This window comes from Eulemur rufifrons, chromosome 27 (assembly GCF_041146395.1).
Source record: "Eulemur rufifrons isolate Redbay chromosome 27, OSU_ERuf_1, whole genome shotgun sequence".
Lineage (NCBI taxonomy): Eukaryota > Metazoa > Chordata > Mammalia > Primates > Lemuridae > Eulemur > Eulemur rufifrons.
The window spans coordinates 31379008-31396987 of record NC_091009.1 but is presented as its reverse complement, the minus strand read 5'-3'; the positions used below and the strand labels follow the sequence as shown (position 1 = coordinate 31396987).

The 17980-nt window shown below is 58.5% G+C and overlaps 1 protein-coding gene across 2 annotated transcripts in view; it reads left to right on the top strand.

Moving 5' to 3' along the window:
• PKP1 (plakophilin 1) overlaps nt 1-17980 on the top strand; it is a 40972-nt gene that overhangs the window by 12373 nt on the left and 10619 nt on the right. For both annotated transcript variants that reach the window (XM_069459566.1, XM_069459565.1), the window contains exons 3-4: nt 14319-14710; nt 17307-17451. In XM_069459566.1, the coding sequence (XP_069315667.1) occupies nt 14319-14710; nt 17307-17451 (537 nt within the window). The remainder of the gene's footprint in view (nt 1-14318; nt 14711-17306; nt 17452-17980) is intronic.

The window sequence follows — 17980 nt, the reverse complement described above, 5'->3', positions numbered from 1 at the left end:
CACTCCTCAGATTTGGCTCCAATTCTAAATATCAAACCTAAAACAACAGAGCCTTGTCACCATGGTGTACATATGTTATTTAAATATGTAAAGAATCTGCAGGCGATTCCAGAAAGAAAGTTCTAAGAGTATTTAAAAAGCTGTGGTTTCACCTCATAGTTTCAATTTATATTCTGTATCAGCAATAGCCTTATAATTTTTTAAGGAATCATACTATTTATAATCTAGGATCACTTATCAATTAAGAAGAGTGTGAATGTAGAGAGTCTTGTTATAAAATAAAACTTAAAACAGAGTCATTCTGACCTGAAAAAAGCGTCAAGGGGCTTAAGGTAAAGGAACGACTGGTCCCAAGGAAGTCTCCGGCCCAGGAAACCCTGCTCCCCAGCGGCCACCCAGCCCCCTCCTTCAGAAACGAGGATCACGTGGCCAGCGCCGGCGCTCAGCAGCCCCCAGTCTTCCTCGGGGAGCGGAAGGAGCCTGCGAGGCAAAGGATGGGGCAGTTTCCAGCCCCCCTGCCTGATCCCCCGGGTGGGCAGGGTCAGCTCCGCCGTCCCACAGGCAGAGCCAGGGATTATCAGACCCCAGCAGGGTTTACATCACACACGAGGACACTCAGGCCCAGAGAGGAGACATTATTCCCCCAGAGCCACAGAGCAGGTTGCTGGGGTGGCCGACTAGCTCCCTGACCTCCTGACGCCTAATCTAGCAGAGGTTTGTTTTCATCACCACAGACAACGGTGCTTTTAGTGATGGCCGTTCTGTGTGTGGGCAGTCTCAGTATTTTAGCTCTGTAACCGTGTTCTAGGCACTCGCAAGAGACCCACGAGTTCCAGTCCCTTCCTTTCCTGCCTTCCCTGCCCTCCAGCCAGGCCTGCTCGCTCCAGCTCGGCAGAGGCAGGAGCGGGGCCGGGATTTGCCTTCCTAGACTCGAGCTGGGTTCGCTCGGCTGTGAGCATTAGCGGGGGGCAGGTAGGGTCAGCGGGTAGAATACAACAAAATACAATATTTGGGACATACTTCAAAGCTATTAATTGTTGATATGAAGTCCACCTGTAACCGCACGGCCTGTCTACGTATTTGTTAGACCTGGCCACCCCTCCCCCCCCCCCCCCCCCCCCCCCCCCGTCAGCGTGTCTCCTTGCTCGGTCCTGTAACAAAACGAGACTCCTTTACCTGCTCCTCTCCCAGGTAGGGAGCCGAGCAGAATCACTCTGGGCTGCCGTGTTTCTGGTGAGAAAGGGGAGGCTTTTGGGCTCCTCTTAGGTGTCCTCACGATGGGTCACTTGAATACCTTCGCCTGGGTGGGCTGAGACCAGGAAGAGGGGAGCACAGCCCTCCCCTCCAACGCCGAAAATTGGCTTTTGTCACGTGGATTTGTCCTAGATGAGGCTGAGGCAAGCGGACGATTTCGATTTCCAGGGAATGCTCCTGGATTGAGGACAATCCCCTTTTCTATCAGCTCTGGCTCTAAAGGTTTTCCTATTTGCTAATCAAGAAGCGCACCCTGAGCATTCAGCTCTCCTGGCAGTGAAAGGACCTTCGGTCATGGGTGGGACATCCTGCTCGGGGTCTGATCGTGGAGGAGAGAAAGCGTGCGGCACTGTCTGCTGGGAGGTCTGGAGCAGGACATGCCGAGGCCACCGCCACGACGAGTCATGCGGCCATGCTCGGTTACACCCAGCCCAGCACCCCGAGAGTGAGACTCCCCAGGAGTGAGAGGAGGGAGAATTCTGCCTCTGTCTTGGCCTTGTCCTGTTCATTGGCCCCATTTCCCCGCTTGAACTCAGGACTCACTAGCGAATTTTTCTCCCAGCCCCTTCCCAGCTGTCCTTGCCTAACTGATATGTCAGCATGTGACAACTCTGTCATGACAGAGTCCTGCGGACAACGTGCTAGGGCCCCCCACCCTGAGGAGGACTGATGCCACCCAGCCCAGGCCCAAAGCGACCTGGCTGAGCCTCATTACAGCTACGGGGACAGGGTTTGCATCCAGCTTCTGCAGGGGCCAGCAAAGCCCGGCGTAGTGCTCCCAGCCTGGCAGTTCACCCGCTGCCTTAGTTAGCCGCGTTGACGGAGGGTCCACGGGACAGAGCAGCTGGCCAGGGACAGCAGGGGCTGCCAGAGAGAAACACGGAGGCCCCTTGCCCTGGGAGCAGCAGAGAGAGTGTCCTAACCAGTGCACAGTTGACAGAGGCCATGCCCGGAGACAGCCTGGGGTGGAGGGACAGCCCTGGGCACTGGCCGGGAACCTCAGGTCTGCATCCCGGCTCTGCTGACGAGCTGCGTGACTAGTCAAATTCCCAGTCTCACTGGACCTCGGCTCGGCATCTCTGAAATGCGAGGAAGTTCCTATCTCGAAGCGCAGCAGGAGGCTTATGGATATGACGTATCAGACCAGCAGTGCGAGGCCTGGATTCCAGTCTCAGCTGCCTGCTACCAGCCGAGGGAGGGACCTGGAGTGGCCTTTGCCTCTCTAGACCTTGGCTTTCTTAACTATGGAGCGAGGCCCTGGGACTAGATCCCCATCAAGGACCCACTCAGGGTTCTGTGTGGCTTGAGAGTTGCCCCTGAGTGGGTAGAGGGCCCTGCAGCCACCGCCTGCGTGGTGGGCTCCCCGGAGGCAGCGTCAGCCCCTTCAGCCCCGACCCCTGCGTCAGGCCTACAGGTGGATAGCACCTTCTGTGCTTCCTCCCTGCTTGCATCTGAGCAGCTGCAGGCACCAGCAAAACAGCAGTTAATTAACCCTTGCAACAGGATGGAGTGGCGGTAGGACTTCGTTTACTTTAGCTTTACAGAGGGGAAACCGAGGCACAGCAGGTATATCTGCTGAGCAACTGCCCTGGTGTAAAACTCAGACCTGACTGGCTCTCCCCGGACCCCGCTTCTCAGCTCCGAGCGCTGCTTTCTGGAGGCGAGCGGCGGGCTCCCCTGGCAGTTTCCTTTCCTGTCTTTGCTTGAAAGGGGCGGGCCAGGGGAAGGCAGAGCAGACCAAAGGCTCCCACTCCGGGCAGGCACGGATCCTGCTCCCAGAGGGAGCAATTGATGTGTTTGCCAACTCAGTGTCCCTGCTGCCAGCTCGTGACTCACCCCTACCCAGCCCTGGGAGAGAGGAGGGTCCTACAAGGGCCCCAGGCTCTCGCCCAGCAAGAAGAGGCAAGGCTCCTACTTGCCGAGGGACAGAATGTGCCTCCCAGAGAGAAGGGAGGCGAGTGAGCGAGAGCTGGCGGGCGGCTCCCAGGCACCCCTCCCTGTGGGAGGCAGCAGCCGAGCACGTGACACGTTTGCACAGACAAATCGCTGCTGCTGGGACGCTCCCCACGTTTATGGGGGAGAAGCCCATGGCACATGTCTACATCTGGGGTGTTCCCTGGGGACGGGCCTCTTGTATAAGCCATGGTCCCTCGGAGTGGCTCTGCTTTCCATGTAAGAGGTTCTGTCACCCTTAGGGTTGGGGCCAGACTCGGGGAGCTTCCTTTCTGTGTTCGTTTCCCCCACCCCCGGGGCTGACTCTAACCTTTCAGAGCGACGTGAGGCCCCTCGTCCTGGCTGAGGCCCCGGTAAGCCAGGAAGGCCTCTTTGCAGTCCAGAGAGGGTGCAGGCAGTCTGGGGGCCAGTCCTCCGTCACTGCCCAGGGGACTCTTGCTGGGACTGTCTCCCTGCCGGACCTCAGGAGTGTCACCCACAAGACCAGGTGGTTGCTCAGACCGTCTCCTCGTAGCTCTGACACTCATGTTCTGTGTCTTTCCTTGGAGGGGAGAAGTCAGAGAACAGCCCGTGTCAGCATGTGGGCTTGCAAAGGGAGAAGGACAGGGTTCCAGCAAACAAATGCCACTGCTGTCCTCCAAGGGCGAGCCCCGGGCGGAGGAAACCGGGACAGGCCCCTGAAGGAGCTGAGCTCTGAGCTGGTGTGAAAGGAGAGAGGGCCGCCCTCAGCGGAGAGGACGGTGGGGAGAGGAGGAAGGCCCCTCTGAGCATGCCTTTCCGACTGTTCACAAAGAACAGGCCTCACCCCAAAGAGGGTAGCTGGTTTCGTGTTGCCGGCTCCAGAGATCTCATGAGCCCCCTTGGCCCTCTGCAGCCGGTTCCTGAGGGTTGCGAACGCATGATGCCCCTCAGAGCGGAGTGAGCACTCTGGCCCACCCCGTCTTCCTGCCCCAGCGGGGGGACCAGACCCAGGAGAGGGCAGAACCTCACCAGTCACTGTCCTGGCAGTGCGGACTCTTGTAGGGGAGAGGGGGGAGGCCAGGGCGATTTGGTCAGAATGTCACTGCCCAGGGACTCAGTGTGACAGCATCAGGTGTCGCCAGCCCCAGATACAATCAGCAGCCAGCGCTTCTCAGAGGGGTCACAGGAAGGAGCTGCACCCCCACCTCCCCCTGGAGACAACAGAGGCCAGCTGTGCACCGTCCTTTAGCTAAACCAACCAGCAAGTCTCCATCAGTCGTTTCCGTGCTCCGCGTCTGTGGCTAGTTGACCTGGGCTCAGTTTCTTCCACCCCAGTGACACACTGTGAGGCAGATAATCCTCTCACCAAAGGGAAGAGAATGGCGTCTTCTCCCAAGAAAGAAGCTTCTGGATGAGTTCGCCATTGTTCTACCCCCTCCCCCACAACACATACGCAAAGTGGAGCCTCTGAAACTTTAGAGGGAAGATTTGAAGAATTAAGGATAATTATAATCTTCTTTATTTTGCTTCAGCAGAAATTATTGGAGTTTTGTTTTGGGATTTGTTGGGGACTTTTTTTGTTTTTTTGGATTTTTTTGGTCCTGACGAGAACTAATCTACTCAACCAACAAGTCTTTAAAAGCCTTACACAATAGTTAAAAACAACTAACAGACAAGTGTAAGAGAGGATATAATTAAAAGCTAAATTCTGTAGCACACGCTAACTTCAGCCTCTCCAGGCCTCAGTTTCCTCGTCTGCAAATGAAGGGTGGGACCAGGTGATCTCGGAGCCTTGCTCCCCCGCGTCAGTCCCAGGACTCTTGGAGATTTGAGGACGGAGGGCTCGGGTTGTGGGTTAGCAAGCAGCTGGTGGCCACAAGCCCCCTTCAGCCCCAGCGCGGTCTCTCGGGCATTTCTCGGGTGGGAAGTGCCGGCGATCCTCAGCTCCCCAGCGATGTAATGATCCCGAGAATTAGGCATTAGGTGCACTTTGAACTGACGCGGCAGGCTGTGTTTTCAGTTCCCAGCTGGATCTCAGTCTCTGCGAGCTCATAGGCAAACAGGGAATCGTCATCCCAGGTGTCCTCGCAGGGAAGTCAGGCTACAGACAAATGCGTGGGCCTTCCCAGCACCCACCGCTGGATCTGGCAGAACCCAGTCCACACCCCAGGGGACCTCGAGGGGGTTTGAAGAGCGAGAGGAGGAAGGAGCCTGGAGGGCAAGGGGAGACGTGGCCGGGACTTCTCTCCTGCTGGCCAAGCCCTGGAGCCAGGAGGCAGGGATGGGGAAAAGGAACGTCAAAACAAAGTCCTGGGAGGTCTCCCTGTGCTTTTTTTCTGGTTCGAGAGTTTTCCTTTTGTCCCTCGGCTCAGTGAGACAAATGCAGCAGCGTGTCCCAAGTGGGTGGAAGAGCCGTCCCCACCCTGTGCTAGGGTGAGGCCGGCTTTCTGCCCCGCGGCCCTGGCATGTCTCTGCGGAGGTCTGCCTGCCCCGGGAGAGCAAGCTCAGCTGAAAACCAGAATCCGCTTGGCCGGGAGGGGACGGGGCATCTGCGGAGACACAGGTGGGGAGAGAAGCAGCTGCCGGCTCCAGCCCCGCAGGGCGTGCAGGGGCGAGGCCAGGCTGGGCCAGGCCGGGGAGGAGGCCGCCTGTGATCGCAGCCCGGGTGGAATCAGACTGCCGAGCGTCAGAAGCAGGACACTCTGTAACAGGGACACCGAGGCTCAGAGAGCTGAGTGACGGTCCAGAGCTCTGTAGCTGGGCAGGGAAGAGCTGGGACTGGAACCCGGGTCTCCTGGTTGCATTGTCAAATCATGTTGCCGCCGTGGGCAGTCACGGGGCCCACACCTCCGCCACGTGCACTCTGCTGGCACAGTGTTTGCAAAATCCTCACACCAACCATGATTTACTTAGTTTCAGTGGAATTACGTTTAAATTCCGATGTATTTATTATTTACTTATTTACTTATTTTTGGAGACAGGGTCTTGTTATGGCGCCCAGGCTGGTCTTAAACTCCTAGGTTCAAACGATCCTCCTGCCTTAGCCTCCTGAGTAGCTGAGACTAAAGGCGTGCGCCACCACGCCTGGCTATTTGAATGGATTCAATTGGAAAGGAAACTTTGTATCACTAACTCGAATGACAAAAAGCGGCGTCTGTGGGATGGATTGCCCTTTGGAGCCAACCTGGAGTGGGTCCACAGGAAATCCCCAGGCTTCTTCCACATCTGCCTACGGCCCCAGCCAGCTCTCAGGGGGCCCCCCAGTGCTGGGGGCAGAGCGGGGTGCTCAGGGGTAGCCCGTGGCCCACCCCTCCATCCACCTTTCTCCTGGAGAGGCCTGGAGCAGGGTGGCCCAGCGCCCTGAGCCTGAAGCAGCTTAGCAAGACTGGACTAACTGCGGGACACTCCAGGGCTCAGCCTCAGTCACCAAGCTCACCACGAGTCCCTGTTTTCTCAGCCCACACTGTGTGTGCTCAGCAGTGCATTTAGAGCACGGTGTGGTTGGAGGTTCACTCTTGTGGTCCTAGCCAGGACAGACCAGTTGTCATGACTACAAAGTCTCCTTGCCCACAGGCATCCCTTGGGACAGAGGGTTTTCCAGCCCAGGTCTTTGGGCAATAGAATCGTGTCACACAGCTGAGCAGCTATGCACTTCTTGAATGTCTCCAGGGACCTCTCACAGTTGGCCAAAAGAGGAGGGGCTGGCACCTCCTGTGTCTAGAGTCCCTAGCGTGGGGGTTCTCCAGGAGTTGGGGTGGGCAGCTGGCCAGGAATGCTGGTGGAGGTCCTGCAGAGGCCCCAGCTGCAAATGATCTTTGCCATTTAGACTTTGTCTGCGTCACCAGACTCGGGTGGCACAGTGGCCAGAGGACGAACACTGGGAGGGAGGTGAAAGGCCTGCGTCCTGGGTCAGGGCCTGCCACATTTCAGCAGTGTGGCCTTGGCCAAGCCTCGAGTTCTCCAAGCTTAACGTGTTCACGGAGAGAACGAAGCTGCTGCTCGCTGCCCTGACACCGCAGTGGCCGGGTGGGAGGCGAGTCACGAGATGCTGGGCGGGGAAGCCCCGTGCAGACTGTTAAGCACCACACCTGCTGAGGTGTTCTAGGTATGCTCAGGTGACTTCCCAAGACCCTCGCCACCTGAGTCCACTTGTGGCGGAGTGACGTGTGTCCTGTGGGGGCCGGTGGGGAGTACATGGGGGAGTGTGTGTGCACACGTGGACACAAGGGGACATCTGTCCAGGCAGTGGAGGGCCTGGCCAAGTGTCCTGCCCCCACGTGACACTCTTGACTAAGAGCAGGAATGGTTTCCTTCCACTGTCGGGTCTCCTGAGAGCTCTGTTTTGGGCAAGGTAAGCATCTGCCTTTCTGGCTGTTTCCACCTCCCAGCCTTTGGCCCTCCTCTTCCTGGCCCAGCACGCAGGGCGGCCCCAGCCAGCTGGCCTCTCCCTCTGACTTCCCACCACGGGGTGGGGGCACCTGGCCCGGTGGGATCTTCCTGACCCTCACGTGTGCTCCTGCAGGGAGCGGGCCTGTCACCTAGGTAGGACCCCAGGCGTTACTGCACATCTGGGCGGCCCCTCCCCTTGCCCTCCCCAGGAGGAGGAGCTGTCGCTGGGACAGTTGAGCCAGACTCCAGGCTCAAAAGCCAGAAACCAGGACCGCAGAGCACAGGGCTCCGGGAGGGCGGAAGGACCCTGCCTGCGATTTAGGGCTGAGGCCGTGGAAGGGGGTGGCTGAGGGCCGGGGGTTCTGTGTCCCTCGTCTGTGAGCGCTGTATCTGAGGCGGCAACCGCCCCAGGGATTTCCCTGCCCAAACAAAGCTGAGATGTCTGCAAGTGAAACCTTAGGTCCTTGTTCCCAAGCCCATCCTAAGGGTGTCAGAAGCTGAGAAAAACCTGCTTCTCAGGTGTGGGGGGCAGAGGTGAAAGAGAAGCGTTGCAGAAAATCTGCTTTCTCCCACAGCGTGGCGGGTGGGGGGGGGTGAAGGCGGAGACGGGGCTGGGCCGGACTGGCATAACTAGCCGTGTGTTCAGATAGTGGGTGTTACGGAGCACCAGCTCTCGGCTGGGTGCCAGGGGGCTCCAGGGTCTGACTCTGGCGGGCACCCTTGGAGCCTGGAGCCTCACCCCAGATTCGTGGTCTCACCGGAGAGAGCAGCACCTCCTACAAGACTCACAAGCCACGGCCCTGAGTTGCATAGGATCTTTCCACTTGGGCTTCAGTTATCCTGATTCTTTGGAAAATTTGTGCTCAATTATTTGCAAACGTTTGTGAATACTGGCGCGATTGATGTGTGCTCAAAATTTCCACTTTCCAAAGGTTATAAGGGACCCTGACCAGATCTCTGGCAAAGTCCACACTATCAGGATCAGCATCAAAACTTCTGTTTTTTTACATTTTAAAAATTCAGGTGACAAAATGTGCCCAAGCCTGGCATCGCTGTTTCTGGTTTCTGTTGTGCTGCTTCTCAGCAGTCGGGGACCTGGTCCTCCCCAGCCCATCCTGCAGGTCACGGACATTTCGCAGGTGCCTTCCGGAGTTCCCCCCTGGGTGGGCACTGCCGGTCTCGGGTACTGGTGAATCCTGGGGGCAGCTCTCCCTGCCTTGGAGGACGCCGCAGCAAGGCACACCCACCGCCACCTCCTCCAAGGCCACCAAACAGGGTCGTTCTCTGTCCGGACGTCTACGCTTCTGAGCTGTGCGGCTGCTCTGCCCAAAGCAGCATGCCGGGAAGGAAAAGACGGCCAGCCCAGGGTGGGACCCCTGCTTCTCAGAGACGGGGCATGCCCAGGGGAGGCGGATGACACTCCTGCTGAAGCCCCATCTTTGGTGACTCAGGCTCCGCTGGCTGCCGTGCTGACTCAGACTGCCGAGTAAGCAGCTGCCCCGCCCCTCTGGGAGAGTTCTCCACGCCCTGGAGCCCCAGGGGACCCCTCCTAGGCAGCCTTGCTGGGAGAGGGCCTGTCCTCTCCAGGTTCCTAGAGCAGCAAGCCACATGTGCCACCTCAGGACCAGTTAGCTCTGTCCAGTCCCCCAGTCCTGACCGAAACCCCAGTGAAATGGGAGAGGGTTGCTACGTGCCTGCTACACCAGGGCCCCGCACACGGGTGCTGAATGACGAGTGGCAGGGGCTGGGAGAGTGGCAAACCGGGTCTGCCCTTGGGGTCCTTTCTCAGGAGGCACGAGGACTCTGAACTTGTGTGTGCGCTCACTTTCGGGAGAAGGGCGTTGGGCGATCTCGCCACCGAAGATGGCCTGTTGGGCACTGCTGGGCGTGAGACTGGGCAAGGCAGAGCAGGGTGTGTCCTGCTGAAGAGCCGGTCTGGCCGGCCCCGCCTTGCTGGCAGAAGCTTGGTTTCAAAATGGGCTAATAGCTGGGGACACAGACACCCTTTTCATCTTGGCCTGCCCCCCACATACCAGCTCCCAAGGAGCCAGACAGCTCTGTCTGGTCAGCCGGAGCTCAGATGGAACTCTCTAGGCTCAGCCGACCACCTGCCATCTTCCAGGTCGAGGGGGGAGGGACCGTCCTTCACAGACTGGCTCGCCCTGTCTAGGATGGCCCTGCCTTCCCGGCAGCCCACTCTGCTTAGGGGGGCTGCCCTGTGCCCTGGAGCGCGTGAGTGGCCTGCATCTCCGTCCCCTGCACACATTCTCACAGTCCCCTTTCGCTGGGCACCTGCTGTGAGCCCAGCCTGTTTCAGGCACAATAAAGGGCATCTGTGCCCGGGAGAGCATAGGGTAGTGACAGAAACCACCTTAGCAACCACAGAACAAACAGACCACAGCCCACCGGGTGTGAGGGCGACTATTTCCAACTCTGGGCATCACTGGTGTCTGGAGCCAGGGCCGGGGGCTGGGTCAGAGGCTGTGTAGAGACGACAGGTTGCAGAGGGGGCCTTGGAGAAGTGTGGGAGTGAGGAGGCAGGCGAGGGAAGCCATGCAGGGTGGAGAAGGGTCTGAGCAGCAGCAGGGAGGCAGGAGATGGCCGAGGTCGGGGGACACGGAGCGCTGTGGTGGGGTGGGGAAGAGATGGCTGGACAGGCAGGTGTGGCCAGGTGGGCTCTCCAGCATGGTAGGGGCTGATGAAGGCTCCGCCGGAGCAAGGTCAAGGTGGTGGCATTGCCAGGCAGGGGCCGGAGCCCCCGGGGGCTGGGCAGGGGCGGTGGGAGGCGCTGGAGCTGCCCAGCGGTGAGCTGTCACAGCTTGGGCAGTGGGGGTGCAAAGGGGGGAGTCAGAAAGGACTCTCAGGTGGAAGGACAGAAGGACACCACCCCCTCCCGACTGTTAGTTACTGCTCTGTCCAGTGATCTTGGGCAAACGGGAGCTGTTCTGGTCTGGGGTCTCTCCAGACTGCATGGCTCTCTCGAGGGGACACCGGCTGTCTTCAGCTCTTTGAGGCCCTGGGTCTGGGGCTTGTGCTGCTTCCCCTCGGTCCAGTCACCCTCATAGTCCGCCTCCTTGCCTGCAAAGCGAGGGGCTGACTCTGAGAGCCCCCGGCTGACGGGGGAACAGGAGAGAGGGAGCGTTCAGTGTGGGGTTAACCCCACTCTTCCCCTAGAATGAGGGGGAGGAGGGAGACGGGTGGGTGAGTTACAAGCCCTACGTCATCAGCAGAAGGGGCGGCAGGGCAGGGACTGGCTGGGGGCTCCTGGCTCAAGACAGATTTTCCTGCCCCACCTCGGATCGTGGCTCCCAGTGTCGACCCCAGGAGCCCCCTGGTCTCCCACGTGGAGAAACAGGTCTCTCTGGGCACACCCTGGGCTCCAACCTGACCGCCAGCCCGGCCTGCTCTCGGGTTGAGCGGTCAGCTCTGCTCCCGCACAGTGAGTTTCTGGCCTCTGGAATGTTCTGATCCATCCATCCCACCTGAGGCTGGAGTTTCCCAGGGAAGCATGGAATAACCATACAAGGGGTTGTGTGTGTGTCACTGTCCTTTGTATTCAAAGAGGAGGACGCTGCCAGCAGATCATTATCTGGGTGTGCGGGCGTGGCGGGGGGGGGGGGGGGGCGCGGTGCTGGCAGCACAGCTCGGCCACCTGCGGTGGGTGCGTGTTCTTCTCCGGCTGCAGCTGCGCTCTCGGGACCTGGCGGACAGGACCGGGAGCCGTGCGGGGGCATGTGTACTCGTTACAGTGACTGCGAGGCGTCCCAGGCATTCAGGGCCTGGAGGCCAGGGGCACCTCACATCCTGCGATGCTTGGGGCACCCTCTCAATAAGGAACTGTCCTGCCTCGGGTGTGGCGGCACCCACGCAGAGGAACACCATGCCATCCCGTCACAGCGCCTGACTTAGCCCCGGGTGCCCCACCCCGGCAGACCCTGTGCCTCCGTCTTTCTGAGACGCATTGAGACCTGTTGTGGCCCTGGGTGAGACCAAGCATGGGACGTGAGCCCGCTGTGTGCTCATGTGCCAACCTGCAGCTCCTTTAGGTCTGGCGGGGGTGATGTAAAACCCTCCTTTAGGAGCCGGGCCCTAAAGACAGCCAGCCTGTCCCGGACCTGAGGGTCAGAGGGATGAGGTTGTCCCCCTGAACACTTATGTCATGCACCATCCTGAGTGCTTTACTAACAGTGCATTGAATTCTCCCAACAACCCTATGTGCTGGGTACAATCCTAGTTTCACAGGTGGGGAAACTGAGGCACATTGGGCTTAAGTAACTTGCCCAAGGCCACGCATCAGGCAGCTGACAAGGCAGGATGTTCTGTGATCCTGACCCCCAGATCGTCCTCTGGGGCACAGGTCTCAGCCCTGTGAGCTTGCGGAATGCACCCAGACTCCAGGGCGCTGCTGCCATTTCAGCCGCAGGGACTGCAGGCTTCAGCAAGTCACAGGCCACCGTGCTGGCAGGGCTGGTGGCAGCCTGCCTTATCGAGCACCGGAGGGGACCAGGCCCCCGTGTGGTACGGGGGGAGGACAGGGTCTGGGTGAGGGGAAGCTTTTCTCCTGCTTGTCAAAATGACAGCAAAGGGCCATGGTGGTGCGAGAGGGTCACCCACCGCTGTCCTGGGCACATCAGACGCACAGCCCACCAGCACCGTGACACCAGGAGCTGGGGTGGGGTTCCCAGGATGGGTGACGCCGCCAGGTGTGGCCGATGGGGGCCAGGAAATTCGGTCCCACAGGGGCGTCTCTGCCTTCCCGCCTCACCGGCTCCCCTGCGGCGTGGCTGGCGCCGCTCCCCGTGGGCAGCCCACCCTCGCCGAGACTTGGCACGGCTGCCCCTGCTCCTTTCCCAGCACCGGGGAGCGGAGCCCAAAGCCTCCGTCAGGCTTAATCAGCATGATCGCATCTCCGCTGGGCTGGGGCCAGGGCGAGCGTTTGGACTGCTCAGGTGTCTGCGATGACGTCCAGGCGTGTCATCCACTGAGAACAAGGGCGCTGCTGTTGCACTTCCATTTACGGCCCAGCCGGCCCTCGCCCCGGGCAGTGCGAGGCCCTCCCTCCAGGGAGCCATCCGCCACCTTCTTCCCCCAGAGAACCGAGGGGGGACCCTTTCTAAGGCAGGGGCGGCCTCGCTGCACGTTTGCCCGTGGTCTGCAAGGGCTCGTTCCTCATGCAAATGCTAGAAACTGCCCGGCTCTTCCTCCCTGTGCCTCGCACTGCTCCACGCCACACGCCACTGCCCTTTGGGGCCAGCTGGCTTGACCCAGTTTGGGGAGGAAAACTGCGCCTGCCTGCGTGCACAGCTGGGTGTGTGGGAGAAGGGGACGGGCAGGCCACTGCCAAGGCTACCAGTCTGTGGCTTCCGAGTTTCACCTGCCACTCTGACCGGCAGCTTGACACTCTGGGGGCTCAGACCACCGAGGTCCCTGCTCTCCACAGCCCCTGCGGGTGTGCAGGGGACCCAGCCCCTCCCCAGCCTTGTGTGGCTGTGTCTGGTGCCGAGGGGAAGTACCCAGTTGCCGGAGAACCTGCCCTGCACACGCACAGACACACACACACACACACACACACATATGCACAGACTCTCTCTGACTCTCTCTCTCTCTCTCTCTCTCTCTCTGTCTCGGAGTGGGGGGAGGCGGGCAGGCTCCAGGCTGCTGGGTTTGGCCCTGGCTCATCCCGGCAAAGGTGAGTCCCAAGTCAGCACCTGTGCGGAGACATTTTCTCAGGCTCCATGTTGATCCTCTAGTCTGAGAACAAGTCCCGGCAAGCCAGACCCACCGGCGTGTGAGCTCCTGGGAACGTCCTCCGCGGACAGTTCTGTTTCAGAGCTAATTCCCACAGTCTCCAGCCTCTCGGCTCCTCCCGGGAGCTCACTCCCGGCCGGGCTCTCGCAGAGCCCGGGGGCGCCTCGCTGTCCGTCGTAAATTCTCCTGTTGGGCTGAGCCTCTACCCAGCTTCCCCCACTGCCAGCCCGGCAGCAAAGCACTGGGGGGGACCCCAGCTGACAGTCCCTTGTCGAAGGGCCCAGGGAGCAGGAGTCCCGTCCCTTTTTGGCCTTTCAGGGTTACCATTTGCGTCTCGCCCTGGCAGAGGGGAGGCCAGGTGAAGAGTTTAGTAGAAGAGAATAGTAGAAAACAGTCCTGGCCAGAACAGAAGTTTCTATGTGCTGAGCACAAGTGACCAAGGAAGGCTGGCTGTGTCGGAGCCGCTGGCACCTGGGCAGGGCACGGGCCATCGGGGTGAGGCTGGCAGACCCAGGCTCGGGCCCAGGCTTCGCCCTCGCCTCACTGAGCGACTACTGGAAGTTCCTCCTGTCTCTGGGCCTGCAGCTCACGCCCCTCCAGGGCTGTGCCTAGTGAGACCAGCTCAGTGGCTGCCAAACGGTTTTGATTACATCTCACAGTGAGAAACACACTTGACTTTGCCATCTAGTGCCCATACACTGTTTCACGGAACAATTTCTGTTTTTCTTACCTGCTCTGCACTCTGATATTTTATATTCCAGGATTTATTATTGTATTCTATGATTTAAAATGATGGTCACAGTCTGCTAAATTGATCTCATAATCCATAATGGGTCACAGCCTACAGTTTGGACAGTGATATATCAGATGATGGCTAAGGTTCCTTCCACTCCTGACAGTCTGGATTCCACGCGCATTATTATGGCCGAGGGAGGGGTGTGTCTCAGGACCGGCTGGACCCAGGATCCCGGCTCAGGAACCTTGACCGAGCCTTTCTCCCTTCTCCTGGCCAGATCTACAACGGGACCCTCAAGCGGGAGCCTGACAACAGGCGCTTCAGCTCCTACAGCCAGATGGAGAACTGGAGCCGCCACTATCCCCGGGGCAGCTGTAACACCACGGGTGCGGGCAGTGACATCTGCTTCATGCAGAAAATTAAGGCGAGCCGCAGCGAGCCCGACCTCTACTGCGACCCGAGGGGGACCCTGCGCAAGGGCACGCTGCAGAAGGGCCACAAGACCACCCAGAACCGCTACAGCTTCTACAGCACCTGCAGTGGTCAGAAGGCCGTCAAGAAGTGCCCCGTGCGCCCACCCTCCTGCTCCTCCAAGCAGGACCCGGTGTATGTCCCGCCTATCTCCTGCAACAAGGACCTGTCCTTTGGCCACTCCAGGGCCAGCTCCAAGTGAGTGCTTCTCGGCTGGGGTGGGGGGTCGAGTGGGGGCCGGTAGCCTGGCTGTGCTCTGCAAGGGGCTCCCAGGATGACAGGAGAGACCCAGCCTCGCTGTGGGGAAGCCCTGGCCTGGTGGGCCCCAAAACTTAGGGAGCTCTTGGGGTGAAGGGGAAACAGAGCTTAGTATGGAGGTTTCACAGACCACAGGTTATGGACAGAGGGAGGCTGATTACAGGAGGTTGTCCAGGCCAGTGGTTCTCAAAATGTGTCCCCCTGACCCGAAACATCAGCATCACCTGGGGATTTGTTAACAATGCTTATTCTTGGGCCCCACCCAGACCTACTGACTCAGAAACACTGGGAGAGGGGCCTCTGATCTTGGGCATGTCAATTGCTACCCATGTTCTGAAAGAGCAGAGGAACATGCCTTGGTGCAGACAGCAGGGATAGAAGGGGTTCTAGGTGCTGAGACAGGGAACTCCAGAGAATGACTAGGACAAACAGACATAAAACAGAGGGACACGATCTAGTGCTAAGGAACAGAGCACAACTCCTATACGCAAAGGACGAAGGGCCATGGCCCAGTAGGAAGAACGGAGATGGAATGGGGTGTCCCGTGAGGATCCCTAGGCACCTGGGTGTCGTGAGTGACATCGCGCCTGCCCTTCAGGGCTCAGAGTGCCGTGAACCTTCACACTGTCCTTCATCACAACCTAACGATCGCTGTTACTCATTTATTTAGCAAACACTTACTGAGCATCTGCTACATGCCAGGCTCTGTGGTAAGTACAGGGCACAGCCCCGAGGATAGCCCAGAGCTGTTCTGCAGCTACGCGATTAACTGCTTTTCATAGCGCCCAGGAGCACTGCATTCTCCACCCTTAATCCTCACAACCCCTCCCAGGCAGGTGCCAGTATTCCTGAGGAGGAAATAAAGCCCAGAGATGTTAAGTAGCTCGTCTAAGGCCACACAGCTGCCTCTACATCCTGTGCTTCTCCCTGCTGGTACCACATTGTTCTGAAAATAAGCAGAACCCCATTAGGGAGCTGGCCCTCTCCAACTACTGAAAGGCTATACGTACATTTGGGGTGACTGGAGAGGGGCTAGGAAACCTCTCTCCCTCAGAGACTGATCAGGGCAGCGTCTGGCCCTGGCTTATTGCCCCGAGTGGAGGGCCTAAGTAAGATACAGAGGGGATGAATGACAAGCCATTTAGAGGTGACATTTGACTGATGGATGCAGGATGACATTCTCTCAGTGCAGGGCAGGGGTAGTACTGGCCCAATGCCAGAGAGCTCTGCCCCTTGGGTGATTTTTCTAGAAATGAAGTTGGGTTGTCGTACCTAAAACCGTGCATATTTATTGAGCACCTGGTATTGAGAACATGAATCTAGTACAAATGGGGAGACGGCTCACTCTCCCCATAAACGCCAGAGGATATCTAGTGGAGTAGAGCCAGGTGCCACAGAAGGGTCTGCCCCTGCGCTGGGACAACTCTCCATCTCTGCTGGGAACCAGGACACAGTCAGTCACCAGTCTGTGACTCAACACCATGGGAGCTAGAGATGATCCTACAAGAGAGGTTCCCTTCCCGGGGAAGGCTGGTGGCGTGCCTTCAGTGTGCCTGAGACCTGGTCAGGGGACCCTTGTTAAGGGGCTTGGAATGTGCAAGAGGACGCAGTGGAGCCAGATGATTAGGCCAAAGCATATGAAGTTTCTGATTTTGTGGCTCAAAAAAAGGCTATCAGCCAGTTCCTATGGTCCAACCTAATACGGGTACCAGTCTAAGCAGTTTGAACCTGAACCTGCCATCTGGAGATGCCGCTGATGGTTTCTCAGCTGGGGAACAACATGGCGAACCCCGTTTTAGGACCACTTATTCGGTAAAAGGGTATAAAACGTTGGATGGAGGAGCTTAGAAAAGAGGGTCTATTGCTGCCGATCAGTAACGAGCATGATCATCATCAGCAGGAAAGTGGGGGCCAGGAGGATGGGAAGAGGTAGATGCGAGAGTTTTTGTGTAAGAGCCGGACTTGGGGATGGATGGATGGGTGGGTGGATGGGTGGATGGATGGATGGGTGGATGGGTAGGTGGATGGATGGGTGAGTGGATGGGTGGGTAGTGATGGGTGGTGGATGGGTGGATGGATGGATGGGTGGTGGGTGGATGGGTGGATGGATGGGTGGATAGATGGGTGGGTGGAGGGGTGGGTGGATGGATGGGTGGATGGGTGGGCGGGCTCACAGCCACAGTCTTTCATTTTCCCAATACTGGGCACAAACACGAGAGATGGAATGGTGAGTGGGGAGCTTCCCCACAGGGAACAGGGTAGAGTGTTTCCTCAGTGCAGAGATAACCTGCCTGCCTGGATGCTAACCATGACCAGAGCCTTTCAGAGCCAGTGTTCTCACAGAGGAGAGCCAGTTCTGAAGGAGCTGAGCTGTTCTAAGGGTGTTCTCCAAGTGGGCCTGGGCCTGCCATGTTCTGACTCCCTGGAGGGCAGATGAGGCTGTGGCAGCTCGGGGGTGCAAGGAGGAATTCTGAGGCCCCTTCTCCAGGGCTCCCAGCCCACCCTGTAACCCTCCCCCACTGCCCGTTCCCCACAGGATCTGCAGTGAGGACATTGAGTGCAGCGGGCTGACCATCCCCAAGGCGGTGCAGTACCTGAGCTCCCAGGACGAGAAGTACCAGGCCATTGGGGCCTATTACATCCAGCACACCTGCTTCCAGGATGAATCTGCCAAGCAACAGGTACCTGGCTGCACACCCTCCTCCCCGGTAGGCCTGTGCAGGGCCTGACCCTGCATTTAGAGATGGGTGCGGGCATTTGCTGTTGGCTCCATCTCACCCTGCCCCGCTGCCAGGGGCCCTCGAATTGCCCGAGGGCAGAGCTGGGCATCTTGACCTTCTGCAGAGCAAAGCCCTCTGGTTGAGTGGACATTAGACAGGTGTATTTCCTCCACTGGTCATGGAAGAGCCACTTCAGTGCCAGCCATGGGTTCAACAGAAATCACCTTTCTCAAATTCCACTGAAGAACACGACCTCTCCCACCATCAACTCCCATCCTCCTTCCCCTCTCCCCAGGCATCTGTGGTGGAAAACTGGGCTTGTTCCTGCCTCCCAAGCTTGGCCGGCAGGGAGGACTCCTACAGGGCTCTGAAACTCAACCCAAGGGTGTAGTGCCATAAATGGGTTTGCTGGAGTCCAGGATTAGTTAGCATCAAAGCTTCTACTGCAGGAGAAAGAGTTTCCATAGCAGAGTCTTCCTTATGTGTGTGT